This window comes from Triturus cristatus, chromosome 3_1, assembly GCF_964204655.1.
Source record: "Triturus cristatus chromosome 3_1, aTriCri1.1, whole genome shotgun sequence".
NCBI classification, from domain to species: Eukaryota; Metazoa; Chordata; class Amphibia; order Caudata; family Salamandridae; genus Triturus; species Triturus cristatus.
The window spans coordinates 528,106,257-528,124,684 of NC_140583.1; the positions used below are offsets into that span (position 1 = coordinate 528,106,257).

At 42.9% G+C, this 18,428-nt stretch overlaps 1 protein-coding gene across 2 annotated transcripts in view; it reads left to right on the forward strand.

The window, feature by feature from the left end:
- Positions 1-18,428, forward strand: part of TICRR (TOPBP1 interacting checkpoint and replication regulator) — a 586,714-nt gene that overhangs the window by 426,463 nt on the left and 141,823 nt on the right. For both annotated transcript variants that reach the window (XM_085644448.1, XM_085644450.1), the window contains exons 19-20: positions 13,328-13,470; positions 13,557-16,467. In XM_085644448.1, the coding sequence (XP_085500574.1) occupies positions 13,328-13,470; positions 13,557-16,467 (3,054 nt within the window). The remainder of the gene's footprint in view (positions 1-13,327; positions 13,471-13,556; positions 16,468-18,428) is intronic.

Consider the following 18,428-nt stretch of genomic DNA (forward strand, 5'->3'; position numbering starts at 1 on the left):
TTCTTACAGGAGACCTGGATGGTGGAAACTCCCCATAGGTTGGGCTATAAAACATATTGTTCTAATGCAACACCATCTATTAGAGGTAGAGCATCAGGGGGACTGGTTATTTGGGTCAAAGTGTCTCTAGAAAGAGATGTTACCCAGATATCCATTACCCCTCCAGACCTACTTGGCATTAAAATTATTACTAGAGGGAAAGAAACCATTTACTTTATAAATATATACAATAGACCATATCCATCTCATAAGGAATCTAAAACGGTAGAACTCTTGGATTCCTTTTTAGAAACACTGGGAGATAATGCAAAAGTATTAGTTGGCGGGGATTTTAATTGTAAATATGAGCCTGTTTTGGGCATGGAACAAATATTTGATGAACAAGATGCCGTTAATGATATTTTACCCTTAGAGGCAGTGGGCTCAGTTAATAACACCGTCGCCGTTTTACAGATTTTGCAATTGACCGTGGCGCATGACTTAAGGGCTTGTAACGGCCGCTTTTGCTCAGACAGACCAGCAGCTCCGACTTATTTTAAGGGAACCTGTAGGTCACATATAGACTTTGTAATGGTAACCCGGAACGTATGGGACCTAATAGCAGATTTCAAGGTAGACCACAGGACAGAGAGTGATCACTTCCCTCTCCAACTGTGGTTAGATCCTCATCCATTTATTACTAGGTCTGACGTAGAAATGACATCAAAAATATCAATTGGGGAGTTACAAATATCTAACAACAGACGTGCTCTAAGATGGCCATACATCTTGGGATCGGAAAAAACTCTGATAAACATCTATAATGCTTTTACGGAAATCGTGGGAATACCCCAGCCACCTTTAGTGGGTACTCAGGGTGTTCTTGATCTACATTAGAAGTTGTTGGATGCTTTAACTCCACTACTGAGTAAAATGTATAAAACAGACAGTAATAGGGAAAGGAATTTTCTCGAGTCAGTGAATCCATGGTATAACAAAGATTGCCGAACAGCTAAATTAAGGTTGATCCAGGCAGTAAAATCTGGAAATCGTCTTGATATAAAAAACGGAAGATTAATTTATAACAAAACCATGGTGCAAGCAAAGAAATCCTGGGATGAAAGTATATGGGAGGATCTTTTAAATGCAACTAAGCAGTGTGACCAAAGAACGTTCTGGAACTTAATTGCCAAGGGGAATAAGAAGGGTAGTTCAACTCAGGATATCTTTCTAGATGAAAATACATGGTGTGATCATTTCACCAAGCTTTACTCCAATAAAAAGGAGAGCTTGTCCCTTCAGGACTATGATATAGATCTAGAAATGAGTAACGCTCCCTTACACTTTAGTCTAGAAGAATCCATGCAGGCCCTGCAAGCTGTGAAAATGGGCAAAGCTCCTGGTCCCGATAAAATCCCCGGTGACTTACTAAAACATGATGTAGAAGTGTGGGGACCATATATAAATTTCCTGTGTAATTCGATTGCGGCAGGAACACCAATCCCCGATTCATGGAAAGGGGCAGAAATTATAACAATTTTTAAAAAAGGAGACCGTTATGAACCTAGTAATTACCGCCCAATTAGTTTAATCGATATTTTACAAAAGATTTTTGCCAGACATATTTTAAATAGGCTTTTAGATTGGACTGAAGAGACTAAAATATTGACTAAATATCAAGCTGGTTTTAGAGCCAAAATCAGTACTATTGATCAAGTATTTAGGTTTATGTGCATCTGTTGGAAGTACATAAACTTAAGGAAGGGTAGTCTATATGTGGCGTTTGTGGAGCTCAGGGCCGCCTTTGATCTTGTTCCGCGCAAATTGCTGTGGTCTACACTAAAGAATATGGCGGTCCCAGGGGAACTACTTAAGGAACTTATTAGGCTTCACACAGGGAATTATGCTAAAATTCGATGGGGAAAGGATGGCGAAATTTCAAGGGCTATTCCGGTAGACCGTGGTGTGCGCCAAGGATGCGTGTTAGCCCCAACACTGTTTTCCCTATATGTTAATGATATACCAAGTTATTTGAGTAACTGTGCGCATGATTCCCCAAAGCTAGGTGGTGAAGCGGTTACGGCATTATTATTTGCCGATGATACCATCCTCATTTCTCAAACACCGAGAGGCTTACAAAACTTGGTTGACACATTCCAGAAATATTGTGTGGGGAAGGGGTTAGAAATAAACCCTAGCAAAACTAAGTACATGTCCATAAACCCCAAAAAATCCATCAGGGGTAATCTGTTCCTAGAGAATAAAAAACTGGAACAGGTTGGGAGCTTTACCTATTTGGGGATAATGTTGGACAGCAATTTGTCTTGGAAAGGGCAGATGTACAAAAGTTCCCTATCCCTCAAACAAAACTCAATGCCTATTTTAAAAGTCCATGGAGCCAGCTACTCCAAAGCTATATCTCCGGCTCTTGAAGTATATAAAGCTAAGGCACAATCGGCTGCCCTTTATGGTGCTGAGGTTTGGGGCTACTATTGTAATAATACCTTTGGAAAAGTGGAAAATCACTTTGTGCGTAGTCTACTAAAAATACCAACTAGAACCCCCTTGGTTCCCGTATTTTTAGATACCAATCTCAAAAAAATAGATTACCAAGTAATATTAAGACCTTTGCTATATTGGGTCAGGTTATGGGTAACCCCGGAATTGAGTGTTTATAAAAGTGGTCTAGTTGAATTATCTCAGATCGAGGGTTACCTGTATACTCCATGGGTAAAGTATGTTTCAAAGTGGTATGAGAAATTAGGGCTTGCACATTTATGGGATGCTCCACAGAATATGACACTGTCTTCTAGGAAGCTCGTAAAGGACACTTTTTGGTCGTATGTCAACAGAGAACTATTGCATAGCTCATCGTCTGGTAAATTGACCTTGGAATTTTTGAATTTCAAAGATACACCTAGTTTAGAGCAATTTATGGATGAGATCTGTCCCCCATTGGCAAAAACATTATACTTACAGTTTAGGTATGGGGTTCTACAGATTAATGCATATACATCCCGTTGGGGGGGGGGCGGGGCAAAGGTCCTGATTTGTGCACCCTTTGTTCTCTAGGGGTTAAAGAAGACGTCGCCCACTTACTCTTTTTCTGCCCGACATACAAAAAACCAAGGGCTTGTTGGATCAAACCCGTTTGTAACTATGTGGGGGTTAGATCCTACAAAGAGGCAGTGCGTATATTTAGGTCAAACACCTCACAGTTAGTGGTGTTTGGCACAAGTAGATTTTTATACAGTGTATATTTTATTAGGAAACGATCAGGTTATAAACTGTAAATACTTGATATGCTCTGCCTTCCCCCCTTTTTTGACTTAAGTACATGTTTTATTGTCTCTCCAGCCCACATAATTAATTCTCCTCTGGCTTTTAAACTATTTATAACTGTTATTTATATTTTTATACGCGGTATTGTGTACTCACGGGTTATTTATAGAGAAAAAAAAGGGAAGGGGAAAAAAAAAGATTTCTTTTTTTTTTTATCGCCAACTAAATGTAATAATCTCCCATTATCATGATGGATTGTATATATGTATGTTGTACTTATCTCTTGCTGACTTTTATGGCATATTGCCGAAATAAAGTTTAAATGATGAATGATGATTGACTGTTTTTCTGTTTTTCTGTGAAATTTCTTCTAAGTGTTGATTTCTGCAATTTCTAAATATTCTTCAAAAATCGTATAACATCTGAAAACGTAATTACTTACCTGTTTTGGATAAAGGTCCCAGTACTGAGTCTAGGCACCCAGTACTGGATTACAAAAGTAACGATAACCTACTGTACCTGTAACCTACATTTTCTTCCATAGGGAATCATTGATTGTTTGCTCTGAAATATTTTCTAAGTGCTAACTTTTAAAATAGCTAAATATTAGATAAAAATCATTACAGTACCAAAGTCTACTTTCAACAGCTGATTCTGAGAACTGACCCAGGACTGGATCTAGGATCCAGGCCTGGAATTACAAAAGTAATCTATAAAGTAATCTGTTGCATATAATTTGAATTTATCATTGAGCTCAATGTATTGTGTTTAGAAATAGAGTTGCCTACTGCAACTACTTGTAACTGTTTACTAAAAAGTCTATTGCATATACAAAAGTATTTTTATGAAACATCTCCTGTCGAGAAAGTATATTTTAATTCCAAGTGTTGGTTCTAAAATAAAACAAGCATATATTTTTTATATACAAACCATTGGCCTAGAGTTCAGTTATTGAGTGTGTGGAACTATTTGCTGACTGAGTGTGTACAACAAATACTTTACACTGTCCTCTGATACTGCCTTACTGCTCGACCAGGCTACCACTTTGGAGAGTAAGGTTATATCTAACTTTAACCTCTGTTAAACCCTTGGGGTCTGTGGACTCTGTACACCCTGTACCTATTCAGGAACAGTATATACAGAGCCACTTTCTCACATTGGTGGATCAGCGGTGGGATACAAACTTGCATTCGTTGGGACTACTTGGTTACCATCTGACCACATGACAGAACTCTTAAAAATTGCCATTAGAATTCTGATTGGTCTTTCCAAAATTACTAAAAGTCTTGCTAGGGGCTTGCTTAAGTCCCATTAGAATTTTAGAAAAATAAAAGTCACTATAGTCAGGTTAGAATGTCTCAAACAAACCCAGCTATTAGTGATAATAATAACATGGACCTGGTGGAGGAGCTCGACCTCACACCTTACTTACACTTGTCTTTCAAGAAATTGAGGTCCTTATGCAAACTTAAAAATTTACAAATGGGCATGCATCCAACCAAACTAGGGCTCCAGGAGCTCTTGGCTGAGTATGCTAAGGGCCACCCATCTGAACATGGTGATGGCCAGTCAGATGAGGAAAGGGAAGCAGAGGAGACTGACAACAACCCCCCCATGCTATTCCCTAGGGAGGAGAGGGCAACCATACCCTCCAATCCAAGGATTAGCATCTGGGCACCTAGAGACTACACAGGTGGCTCTGGTCCCAGAGAGAACACTGGGGGACCCCCCAGTGAAGAGGGCAGCCTTGTGAGGCTGGCCAAAAGATTAGAGCTAGAGTCCAGGCTCCTGGCTCTAGAAAAAGAAAGGAGAGAGATGGGGTTAGCACCCATCAATGGTGGCAGCAATAATAAAAATAAGGATAGGGAGGAAACTTCTGACCTTAAAATCCCGAAAGGGATTGTCCCTAAATTTGAGGAAGGTGATGATATCACCAAATGGTTCACAGCCTTTGAGAGGGCTTGTGATATCAGAAAAGTAAAGAAACCTCTCTGGGGGGCACTCCTGTGGGAACTGTTCTCTGGTAACTGCAGACACAGGTTTCTGACCCTTTCTGGGCCAGAGGCAGGATCCTATGACCTCATGAAGAAAGCTCTGATTGAAGGATTTGGATTCACCACTGAGGAGTATAGAATTAGATTCAGGGGGCTGACAAAACCCAGACCCAGTCCTGCATTGATTTTGTAGATTTCTCAGTGAAGACACTGGATGGTTGGTTAGCTGGACATGGTGTGCAGGATTTTACTGGATTGTACAATTTATTCATGAAGGAACATATTTTGAGTAACTGCACAACGAAAAGTTGCATCAGCATTTGGTAGACCTAGGTCTAATTTCTCCCCAAGAATTGGGAAAGAAGGCAGACCACTGGGTCAAGACTAGGGTGACAAAGACAACCACTGGGGGTGACCAAAAGAAAGTGGTCCCAAAACCTCCCCAGGGGAAAGGTGGTGAGAATCCCCAAGATAAAAAGTTTGAGTCTTCCAAAGGGCCCCAAAAACCTGTTCAGGTGGGTGGGACCCAAACTACTCCCTATGTGCCCCAACCATATAGGGGGAAGAACTTTGATCCCTTAAAGGCCTGGTGTAATACCTGCAAGAAGCAAGGACACCTAACTGTAGCTTGCCCCCAAAACAAAGCCCCTAAGGCACCCAGTACAGCTACTCCTGGGGCAGCAAGCATACAAATGGGATCAGAGGCGTACCCTGAGCAAATCTGGGAACACACTGAAGCAAGTCTAGTCTCCTTGGGAGAAGTGGAGTTTGCCACTGTAGCTGTGTGGCCACCCAACTTAAAGAAATACTTACAGTACCCCTGGGTGAATGGAACTAGGGTAGAAGCTCTGAGGGATACAGGTGCCAGTGTCACTATGGTGAAAGACACACTGGTTTCCCCTGAGCAATACTTGATTGGGAAGTCTTACCCAGTCACCAACGCTGACAGTGTCACCACTAGTCATCCCATGGCCATGGTAACATTAGGCCGGGGGGGGGGGAGGGGTTACTTGCCTGAAACAGGTAGTGGTCTCTCCAAAGTTGCCAGCTGCCTGTCTGCTTGGAAAGGCCCATGCAGCCATGCTGGGCATCCCTGAATTGGTGTGTGTGCAAACCAGAGCACAGAGCAAGAGGAAGGGTGAAAAAGTAGGTCTGGAGCCTGGAATAATTGCCCAGCCAACCAAGAGAAAAGGAAAGAAGACTGGGGAACCAGCTTCTACACAGCAAACCAGGAGGGTGGTAGTGCCACAGAAGTACAGGGAGTTCCTCCTAACTTTGGCTCATGACATCCCCCTAGCTGGACATCTGGGGCAATCCAAAACTTGGGAAATGCTAGTGAGTCGCTTCTACTGGCCCCAGATGCACCAAAAGGTGAAGGAGTGTGTCAGCTCCTGTGTCACCGGTCAAGCCAGTGGCAAGACAGGTGGCCACCCAAAGGCCCCCCTCATCCCACTACCAGTGGTGGGGGTCCCCTTTGAAAGGGTAGGAGTGGACATTGTGGGTCCACTTGAGCCACCCACAGCCTCAGGGAACACATTTATTCTAGTGGTAGTGGATCATGCCACTAGGTACCCTGAAGCAATTCCCCTTAGGACTACTACAGCTCCTGCAGTAGCCAAGGCCCTCCTGGGTGTCTTCACCAGGGTGGGTTTTCCTAAGGAGGTGGTTTCAGACAGAGGTTCCAACTTCATGTGTGCTTACCTAACACACATGTGGAAGGAGTGTGGGGTGCAGTATAAGTTTACTACCCCCTACCACCCACAAACCAATGGCCTTGTTGAGAGATTCAACAAGACATGATCATGGGGCTCCCTGAAAAACTCAAAAAGAGATGGGATGTCCTGTTACCATGCCTGCTTTTCGCTTACTGAGAAGTGCCACAGAAGGGAGGAGGTTTCTCACCCTTTGAACTTCTGTTTGGTCATCCTGTAAGGGGACCACTTTGTCTTGTAAAAGAGGGCTGGGAGAGGCCTCTTCAAGAACCCAAACAAGACATAGTGGACTATGTGCTTGGCCTAAGGTCCAGAATGGCTGAGTACATGGAAAAAGCATCCAAGAACCTTGAGGCCAGCCAGGAGCTCCAGAAGCACTGGTATGACCAAAAAGCTGCACTGGTTGAATTTCAACCTGGGCAACAGGTGTGGGTTTTGGAGCCAGTGGCACCAAGGGCTCTCCAAGATAAATGGAGTGGCCCTTACCCTATCCTAGAAAGAAAGAGTGAGGTCACCTATCTAGTTGACCTGGGCACTAGCAGGACACCCAAAAGGGTCATCCATGTGAACCGCCTCAAGCTCTACAATGACAGGGCTGACATCACCATGCTGATGGTGACTGATGAGGAGCAGGAAGCAGAGAGTGAACCTCTCCCTGACCTCCTCTCCTACAGCCCAAAGGATGGGTCAGTAGATGGTGTGATCTTCTCAGACACTCTCTCTGCCCAACAGCAAACTGACTGTAAGCAAGTCTGTGGGAAAGTGGCTCTGTATATACTGTTCCTTAATAGGTACAGGGTGTACAGAGTCCACAGACCCCAAGGGTTTAACAGAGGTTATAGTTAGATATAACCTTACTCTCCAAAGTGGTAGCCTGGTCGAGCAGTAAGGCAGTATCAGAGGACAGTGTAAAGCATTTGTTGTACACACTCAGTCAGCAAATAGTTCCACACACTCAATAACTGAACTCTAGGCCAATGGTTTGTATATAAAAAAATATATGCTTGTTTTATTTTAGAACCAACACTTGGAATTAAAATATACTTTCTCGACAGGAGATGTTTCATAAAAATACTTTTGTATATGCAATAGACTTTTTAGTAAACAGTTACAAGTAGTTGCAGTAGGCAACTCTATTTCTAAACACAATACATTGAGCTCAATGATAAATTCAAATTATATGCAACAGATTACTTTATAGATTACTTTTGTAATTCCAGGCCTGGATCCTAGATCCAGTCCTGGGTCAGTTCTCAGAATCAGCTGTTGAAAGTAGACTTTGGTACTGTAATGATTTTTATCTAATATTTAGCTATTTTAAAAGTTAGCACTTAGAAAATATTTCAGAGCAAACAATCAATGATTCCCTATGGAAGAAAATGTAGGTTACAGGTACAGTAGGTTATCGTTACTTTTGTAATCCAGTACTGGGTGCCTAGACTCAGTACTGGGACCTTTATCCAAAACAGGTAAGTAATTACGTTTTCAGATGTTATACGATTTTTGAAGAATATTTAGAAATTGCAGAAATCAACACTTAGAAGAAATTTCACGGAAAACAGTCAATGGTTTCATTTGGAAGAAAAATTAGTTAAAGGTAAGTATAGTTGTGGGTACTTTTCAGAGTCAGTGCTGGGCACCAAGATCCAGCACTGGGAGCTCACCCAAGAGCAGGTGAGTAAATTCATTTTTGTCACTCGGCTGATTTTTGGTGATTATTTGAAGATTTGAAAAGTCCACACTTAGAAGAAATTTCAGGAAAAAGCCAGTCAATGTTACCCTATGAGGAAAATAGAGTTTGCGGTTTAAGGGTAAGTACTCGACTGGCAGAGTTGAGGTTCTGGGCACAGACTCAGGGGTCTCCCAGGGTCAGGTAGGTATAGTTGTTTCACCCTCAGCGACTCTAGGGCGGCCGGGTGCAGAGAGAGTTAGGCCCAATGTTATCCTATGAGGGATAGGGGGGGCCTGGTTTGGTGGCTGCTGTCTGGCAAGCCACGCGGCTGTGGGAGCTGGGCTCCTGGTCACTTACTCAGGGCAAGTGGGGAAGTAGGTTAGAGTAGAGTTTTCACGGCCAGGGCCACTCGGGCGGCTGGTTGCAGGGTGCTTTTGAGCCGTCAGGCGCTCAATTGATTTCTATAGGAAATCTCCGGTTTGGAAAAAGACTGCAGGCTCGGGGACGAGGACTCTTCAGGTGCCACCACCACTTCGAGGGGTAAGTTGGGTAGTTGGAGGATAGGTAGGTACCCCGGGATTGGACACAGAGGGGCGTGGGGCGCCGGGTGCAGGGGTGCCTTTTGATGTTGGAAATCTTACCCTCTGTTGATCGCGGTTGGGGTGGCACTCTGTTCTGAGGCTGCAGGCTTCTTCAGGATAGTCGAGGGGGGTCCTTGGGTGCCGGACTCGGGGTCACAGTCGCCGTGGGGTCGTCCTCGTGGGTTTAGTTCACTCCGGCACCGGCCAGGCTTGGCGGGTGCAGAGTGGGCTGGGATCGCGGTTCCGGGCTGTTGCGAGGGGTGAAAGGTAGGTTCTGAGTAGAGCCTCTACTCATTGGAGTCCCAGGGGATCAGAGTTCAAAGGTAGCCAGGTCCTCTGGGGTTTCTGAGGTTGCTGGCCACAAGAGATGCCGGGTTTGGAGCAGGAGCAAGTCCGAGGTCGACAGGCCGGTAGGGCTGGGGCCAAAGCAGTTGGTGTCTCCCTCTCCTTCGCAGCTGCAGGGCAGGTCTTCTTTTCTTCTCGCTCTTCTTGTAGTTTCGGAATCTGGAATCTGGGGAAGGAAGGTTAAGGGTGCCCCTAAATACTAGATTTAGGGGCGTTACAGGTAGGTGAAGGCCAGGGACCTTGTCCCTGGCCTACACCCCCTATCCTGCCTGTGGGAGGGGGGCAGTAGCCTAATCCTGATAGGGTAGGGCCTCCCATCTTCAAGATGGCGAGAACCCGGAGATGTGCTTCACGTCGCCTCCCCCACCTGAGGGGTGGGGTGGGCAGGCTGGCACATCCCCTGTCCTTGTATGGGGTTTCTGGCCAAGCTTCCCGCCAGAGTGGGGGGTTGCAGTGGCCTGGGGAAACTCCTAGAGGCGGCAGGCCTTTGAAGCTTCCCTTTGCTCATCCTGGGGGAGGAGATTTATCACCTCACCCAGGATGAGCATTGTTGCAGGCCCGGGAGAGCAGGGGCTCTCCCACCCAGGGGTCCAGCAACGTGTCTGCTGTGTGGCAGCCTTGGCAGCCTCAGAACAAACGTGGATTGTAGGTTAGTTGTAAGGGGGCATCTCTAAGATGCCCTCTGGGGTGCTTGGTACATTAAATCCCACACTGGCATCAGTGTAGGTTTAATGTGCTGAGAAGTTTGATACCAAACTTCCCAGTCTTCAGTGTTGCCATTATGGTGCTGTGGAGCTCGTGTTTGACGAGCTCCCAGCACCATGTACTCTTAAATGGCAGCACTGCACTTACAGTGCCCGGGAATGGACCTGGGTACTGTAGGGTCACAGGGCTCCTGCTCCTGTGCCCACACCATGGGCATAAGGCACCTAGCCAGAGGGGTGACTGACATATGCCTTGGCAGTGTAGGTGATGGGCATGGCACACAGAGATGTGTGCCATGTCGACTCTTCATTTTGTCCTGCACCCAGACACTCAGCCTGCAAAGGCAGTGTGTGTGTGTAAGGGTACAGGGCCTCTAAGGGTGGCACAATGAGTGCTGCAGCCCTTAGGGGCCTTCCCTGGTCACAAGGCCCTGGGTACCATTTACCAGGGGCTGACATGTGGCCAGGGTTTGCCAATTGGGAGTTTGTGTGTTTTAAGGAACACTGTCCTCTGATACTGCCTTACTGCTCGACCAGGCTACCACTTTGGAGAGTAAGATTATATCTAACTTTAACCTCTGTTAAACCCTTGGGGTCTGTGGAGGAACAGTATATACAGAGCCACTTTCTCATAGGAGACGGTATCTGAAGGCACCATTGCATGATGGATAATACAGACAATCAAAACGTGCTGCTAAAAAGTGGAGAAACCGCTAGCCGACAAACCAAGGGCACACCCTGGACTTGGCAAACGTTTCAATCAATGCCATCTGTATGGCGGCTACTTGGTCCTCCATAAATACATTCACGAACCCTTTATCTAGATATACAAGTAAACAAAGAAGCCGGGGGGGAGGGGTGGACTGCTAAAAAATCTGTTAACAATTTCAAACTAATTCCTACCCAGCCTCCTTATGGAGACCAAAACCTCTACAAGGCTGTGCATTGCATGGTAATCCGGAAAAGATTCACTTGGCAAAACGTAGTTTTTACTTACCTGAAGGAGTAGTTCTGCAGCTTGAATAATTTTCTGCATTCATCTGCAACCCGTCCTGCTGCACGGAATTGAAAGGGGATCAGATAGGCAGAGCACCATGAAGCAGCACCAGACAAAAATAAGGGAAATTCAAACATTACAGTTCACAGGGAGGGAGGATTCAGAAGATGGTGACCACTTACAGGAACGTCCAGAACGCAAGTGTGGTGTGATAGGTAGATTGAAAAAAAGAAAGCATAGACTCGATTTCCGACCCAACCACTAGTAGGCGGAAAAATGCTCAGCATGTGAGATCAAAAAACTCTTTACGTTTTGAAACTGATCCTGCGGGTATGTAACCAATATGTTTCCAAATGCCAAGTACGTTGTTCTTTATTCTTTGTCATGCGTTTTTCAAACCTGCAGTGCAATTTTTTGCACTTCCTTGTACTTATTGTATTATTCTTGATATATTGTCCCAGACGAGGTGCTGATGCACTTTGTGTGTGGGTGGCATGCTATTCAGTGAGATATTTATAGCATTTGTCATGCAACTTGAGCAAAGATTTGTCATGCTTTGTAACAACCAGTTGTAACACAGTCTGTTATTAGTTTGCTATGCAATCTGTTTTATAAAGCTGTTACAAACTGTCATGCATTCTATCATGCCATATTTTCTTAAGAGGTTATGCAGTTTGTCATATAGAAAGCTATTCAGGATATTGTGCATGCCATCATATGGTGATCCTGTGAGCATTCATGCAGGCCTATATCTACCGTCTGGCAGTAGTGGTATCAATTAATACATTATGCTGTTAACCCAGAATGAACAATATACTAGCACCTCATGGTGGGGTAATCCATCAGAAAGCTCTATGTGGAGTCAGTACCGAAACAACAGAATCTTAGCCCCTCTGACAGTGCTAAACCACCAAGAGATACCATAAACTATGCTCTAATGATATGGAGACAACATGGTAGATGATCTGTGGATTCATTTGGGACTTATTGAATAGTTATATAGGCAGAGTAGTCGAACTTCTTTTAGTGTCTACAGGAGGATTGAGTTAGGTTAAATAGTAAAACAGTGATAAAGTAAGAGGTGAAAGGATAGGTGGCGATCCAAAAAAAAAGTAGTTTAGGCTGCGGCCTAATGCCCAGCTTGTAATTGGCATTCACCTATTTCTCATCAAGAGTTGGCAGAATTCAAACTTTGCTCAATAGGTGTTGCAAAGTGGGTTGCCCCTGAATAATCCCCCCTGATTTTTCGCTTTTGATTACCTGGCTTTTGGACATTCACTATGCGTGTCGCTGGCTGAATCTCACTAATTATAAATTCTTAGTAATGAGTGCTAACTGCCAGTTTACGCTGATAAGACCGCTGCTGGGCAGCAAGGTTAATAGGCGCTGGCTTGGTGACATGCACATATGAGGCTACCGTCTTGCACAGCCAGTTAGTTACATGTGCACAGGTAGCCTGTTGCGGGAGGGACCCTTTAAAGATAGGTACTGATCTGGGGTAGTCCTTATAGTGTGATAGTGCTGATACACAATCGACAAAGCTTTTTGTTGTCTAGATATTTTTCCAATGTAGTAACATTAACCAATCAGATTAGAGAGCTACATTGACAGTTTTTTTGTTGCCTGGTCTCGGTTGCATTTATTTGCAAGACTGTATTGCCCAGGAGAGTATGCTAAAGGGGTAACTTTGCTTAAAAGATTGATGGTACTGTATAGCTTTTGGCACTCATTTTTTGTGCTATGAGAGGTTTCTCCATCTAAATAGTTTTTCCTGTGTGTTCCTCCCAGTATGAGCAATCTGGATGGTTTGTAGTGCGAGAAGTTACTTTCTGTATGCTGAATACTTTGTTCTCTCTACAGACATTTTAATATTCCTCCCCATTTGCTTCACAGGTCCTTTGAGTTAGCATCCAGCTGTAAATAGGTAGAATTGAAGTGAACGTGTGCCATTTATACCCGAGATCATCAATGTTACCAACAATATGTTACTTTTTAATCTATTTGGCTGTGAAACCATTTATCACATCAATATTAACTCTTGTTTTACATCATTTCCTGTAGCCAATACATCACTACCTTTAGTGCAGAGTGTTAAATCGCCCAAAAGACTTCTCTTTGGGGCAGTGCTTGGAATGGACAGTCCACCTCAAAAAAAGAGACTGAGACAAAAGCTATCTGGTTGTGAAGAAAGTGCCTCTCATGTGGTAAATATAACTTATGCTAGATTTTTAGTAGTTTCCAAATGAAGTTAAACTTATATGTGTATTAACATGTTTAACTTTGTTTGCAGATTTCCAGCAAATCATCAGAGGAACCGATGAACCCAGTTATCTCAAATCAAATTATTTGGAAATCTCCTTCTGTACTTCTCACTGACTGCAGGACACCAAGAAAGATGGAAAATGTAGCGAGTGCACAGTCAAAGTCAGTTAAAAGCTTGGAAAAGTATTTCTCACCTACGCATGGAGAGTGTAAAAGCGAACCTTTAGTACAAAAAACCACTCAAAAGCGCAGCGGTGCATTGATTGATTGCTCTCCTTTTAAAAACACTGATGAAGTTGCTGTTACAAGTCCTTTTAGAGCATCTAGAAAAGCTTTATCTGCGGAAAGTACTCCTAAATCGAAGAATAGAGCATCTCAGATAAAACAGTCTGCAACCAAAATAGAAGACAGAAGTGTTCAAGGTTTACATACTCCAAGCAAAAAATCCATGAGAACCCCTCAAAAGACAGAAACACATTTAGCTTCAACTGATCCTGCGATCACGGAGTCCTTGAAAACCTCAACCTCTCCAGTTGATGTTTTGCAATCTAAGACACAAGACCAGTGTACTCCAAGAAAATGTACTTTGCGAATCCCTCACACATTAGAGACCCTGTCCACCTCAAGTGCATCTTTAAAAAACACTTTGCTTTTGGAAACGCTCTCACCGAAAGTTCTTCTAACAAACATGCAAGATCTTTGCACTCCCAAGAAGAACCCTGATTTAACTCATCAGAAACTGAAACAGATAAGCGCCTCAGGTACCAAAGTAGAAAAAGATGCACACTTGCCAACATGTCCTGCTGACTTTGTAGAAACGAAGCTGCATGGTTTCTGTACCCCAAGCAAAAGCCACATGGCTGCATCCCAGAAAGTGTCAGCCTTCTGTAGTCCTACTCGCTCACAATCTCTGAAATTGGCCAAATACCCAGTTAAAATTGTGGAAACAAATGTGCAAAATGTTTATAGCCCAAAAAAGAATGTTTTGAAAAGCCCTCAAAAGCCTGAAACATTGCCAGCCTCGGATACGCCTGAAAAATCTCCTTTTAAAGTTTGGGATGTCCATATGCAGGAGCTGTGCACTCCCCAAAAGAACCGTGATGCTACAACTAACAAACTGGTGTCCAGTACTCCAAGCAAAGCCTTGCACTTAAACTGTGGGATGGTTTCCCCATCACTTTTAATAACACCCGGTAAACTCAATATGGATGTCTCTGAAACGCCCTCTACACAGCTAGTCCCGCCATTTTCATCACCATTAAAGTCCTCATTGCGATCGTCGTCTTCACTCAGTTCACCTTCTGCTAAGTTGTCGAGCAGTTTAAAGCTTCCAACTTCTACTCTTGCTTCAGACTCCACGTCTAGAGTTATATGTGGACTTCAAACTCCAACAAAATTTGAGGCCACATATAAATCTCCTTCTAAAGTAGATAATTGTTCTACTAGAAAAAAAGGTATTGAATGCGAAGGGAGTACTTTATCTCCTCATAATTTCATGACTATGAAAGATACAAGAGCTTCTGATGATGATAAAAGTGTTTTTGTTCCAAAAAAGGAGTCATCACAAGCGTTGTCACCTTCAGACAAAGTGATGAAGGCCAGTCATATATCACCAAGAAAAAATGTCAAAGTACTTAACAGTGGTATCTCTTTGCTAAATTGTTCCATAAATAGCCAGCTAACATCAGAAGTTCGTGTTGTCTGTGAAAGACTAGACTCGTCTTCTTTAACCATTTCAAGTGCATCTGACTCTCTTACATCTAGTTCTCAAATGGACGAAAGTATTGATATCGCAGAGGCTAAGGTTCTGCCAACAGAAGGGTCAGGGCTGAAAATGAAACTCCTAGTTACTCGAAAGCCTTCATATGCTGATGCTCAGAAGCCATTGCCGGCTAAACCAGAGATTACAGGAAAGCATGGAGACTTAGTTTCAACACCTTCTTATGAGCTCCGTTGTACCCCTAACAGGAAGCAAAGAGAAGCTGCAGCACTCCTTGGAACACAAGAAATTCCTTCCAGCTTTTCCACTCCTAAAAGTCAGAAGAAGCTTGTCCCTGCCGGCACTCCAACCTATGAAGTTGAATTAGAAATGCAAGCCTCTGGCTTACCAAAACTTAGAATCAAAAGAACAGACTCTTGCTCAAGTCCAGACATTCGGCTATTGCAGAAGAAAACTAGTACTGTATCCCACAAACAAATAGGCGATGAAAGTCCTTTCAGTGAGCCCAATAGCCCCTGGTGTGGAAGGCATGCAAACAAGGTAGAATCAGTCTGTGTCTCTCCATCTTTTTGTCGTTCCTCTTACAACACACCTGGCAAGAGTGGAATACAGACATACATATGTCAATCGTACACGCCAACAAGAGGCACGTCTAACACCACCTCTCCATGTTGTACAGATGTGGGTGTTCCTTGGACCCCATCCCCAAAGCATAAAGAAAAAGCTACAGACACAATAAAGAACTGGCCCAGACGAAAGAAAGCTGCAGTCATTTGCTCTAATGCTAGTGTGAAGAATGAAAAAAATCAAGATTGTATTAACACAGTGTCTCTAACTGAAAACGTGAACGAAACTTCTGTTTCGGGACCCAGCAGCAAGAAAGCGGGACTGGGGGAATTTGAATTAGATGGTGTATCCCAGCTTCCAGACCAGTCTCCTGTCGCAGATTGGGACTTTAAAGCGGAAGAAAGCACTTCCATCTCAGCCTATGGAATGAAATCTAGAAAACGTAGATATGAATTCCTATCTCCAGAAAAATCTACAGAAGAGGTGCCATGTTTCAGTCACTTTGATATTGTCAAAAATTCAGTTAAAGACCAAATCGGAACAGAGCACCAAGAGTGTGAATCACCTTTTGGCCGCAGAAATGTGTCCTCTTCAAGTAAAAGTTATGCACAGCAGAGTTCCCTGGGTGATGACGATGTTTTCAGTTTTACAGGTACCAAACATACTTTTCCAAGTTACATTTAGAATATTGATCACATTTCACACCTGTCGTATTCAAGGTCACATTTACAAATTGGATTTCTCATTGGTTTTTGAAAAAACAAAGTAGTGATTTTAGGATTTGAATGTTTCAGAGATGCATATAAACTCAAACTATTCCTCAATTTATGTATAGATTGTTATTTAGCAGCCCCATGTGTGTTTGGGTTCCCTCGTGCATCAAATCGTACAACCACAATACCTTTTGTTTCATGTTGTGTGAGAGTGTTTTTAGGAACATTTAGTCTGATGCCTCCTTAGTGCCACTCGCCACAGTGTTCTAAACCCTTCACGTTCACTGAGGTGAATGTTTTCTTTTTTTCTTAACTGTAAGTGGTCAGGTTCATTGCTTAGTTCTGTGACGGACATTTCAGAGAATCTGTCTTGACTAGACAGACTTAGTTCTCCACAGCATTGCTTGTTGACAGCTACGACAACTAGTAGGTTTGCTTTTTTCAGATCTTAAATACCGTCTGGATTTTTTTTTATAGCGCTGCACATAGTGGTTAAGACCATCAATAACTGGCAACTGAAGTTTCATAAAGAACACCATATTTATTTCCCGTTTGTCAATTGACAGTAACCCTGACAATTTTATACTACATTAATTGCAACTTGTTTAGTGCTTGGAGCAATAGGCCATTACATGTGCATGTGTGTGCGCGCACTCAAACTTGCAGAAGTAAAATTCCAGCATGTGCAATTGTCTTAGTGCAAGGTTTTAGAATCTGGGCTGCTTGTGCACCATCTGTGTGTTTCTTGTTTTGACCTTAACATTTGCTTTCCAACCCATAAAAGGAATAGATCACATTTGATCTATTTTAATAAATAATTAAAACCCTAAACATATGCAACGCTGGGTAGCCTATCTCGCCCTTATCCTTCTTTGTATGTCTTTCCCACTGAGTGAATTGGAAGTACCAGGTCTTTGCTTTAAGATCACCTCTTTGATTCAAGCCAAAGGGCTTTACATGTGAATGTTTTGTCTTAGCCATGAGAACAATGGTGATAGTCATTAAGCTCGCAGAGTGGGGAAAACAGGCAATAGTGGCACTGGTCTACTCCTGGGCTAAATTACTGGGACAGGTCGGCATGACGCCCGCTTCTGACCATTCGGAGACCATAGAAGGACGATTTGTTTAGGTGGGGCCACCAACCTGGTCATGACAGGACTATCACAACAATGGTGTTCTGAATCTTTATTATAAGAAGCCACAAGTTTAAAAAGTGAATAGCAAAGATACCATCATTTAATTAGTGCCGAATAACCGGTAATTGTTAGACAAGTAAATACAAAAATAAATCAGAATTACACATTTGACCATGCACCCGTATGAAAAAAGTAAAAAATTCAAAGATTCTTTTATCCGTTTTATTGGCTCCAAACCGCTTTCATTTTATATCTATTAAATTAGCCAACGCGTTTTGTTCCAACAACAAACTTCTTCAGGGTTGCAATACAGTATAAAACTGCGTATATATTTATATATATGTATATATAATATAATCTATCACAAGAAACATCACAAACATATATACACATTAAAAACAACAAAATTTTGCTATTGATACCCCAACACCACATAACCCACACTGTGTATTAATAGTTAAAAAGAAAATTGATTTGATTTACTACAAAATAAGGTCTTGAATAAACCCAATAACAAACGAACAAAACATGAAGTCCTGTCAGGTTATATGATAGTCATATATTTTTAAGACCAATTGTGACACAAAGGGGCAACCATTCACGAGTCATTATGGTCAGTACATTGCATAATCAAAATAGCAACCATTGTTTCCGGCAGCATAATCAGTACCCAGTGTTACCTACATCACTTTAGAGAAGTATATCCTACCCCTAATATTAACAAAATGAGTTACTAACCAAAACAATCATAATTGAACATAATG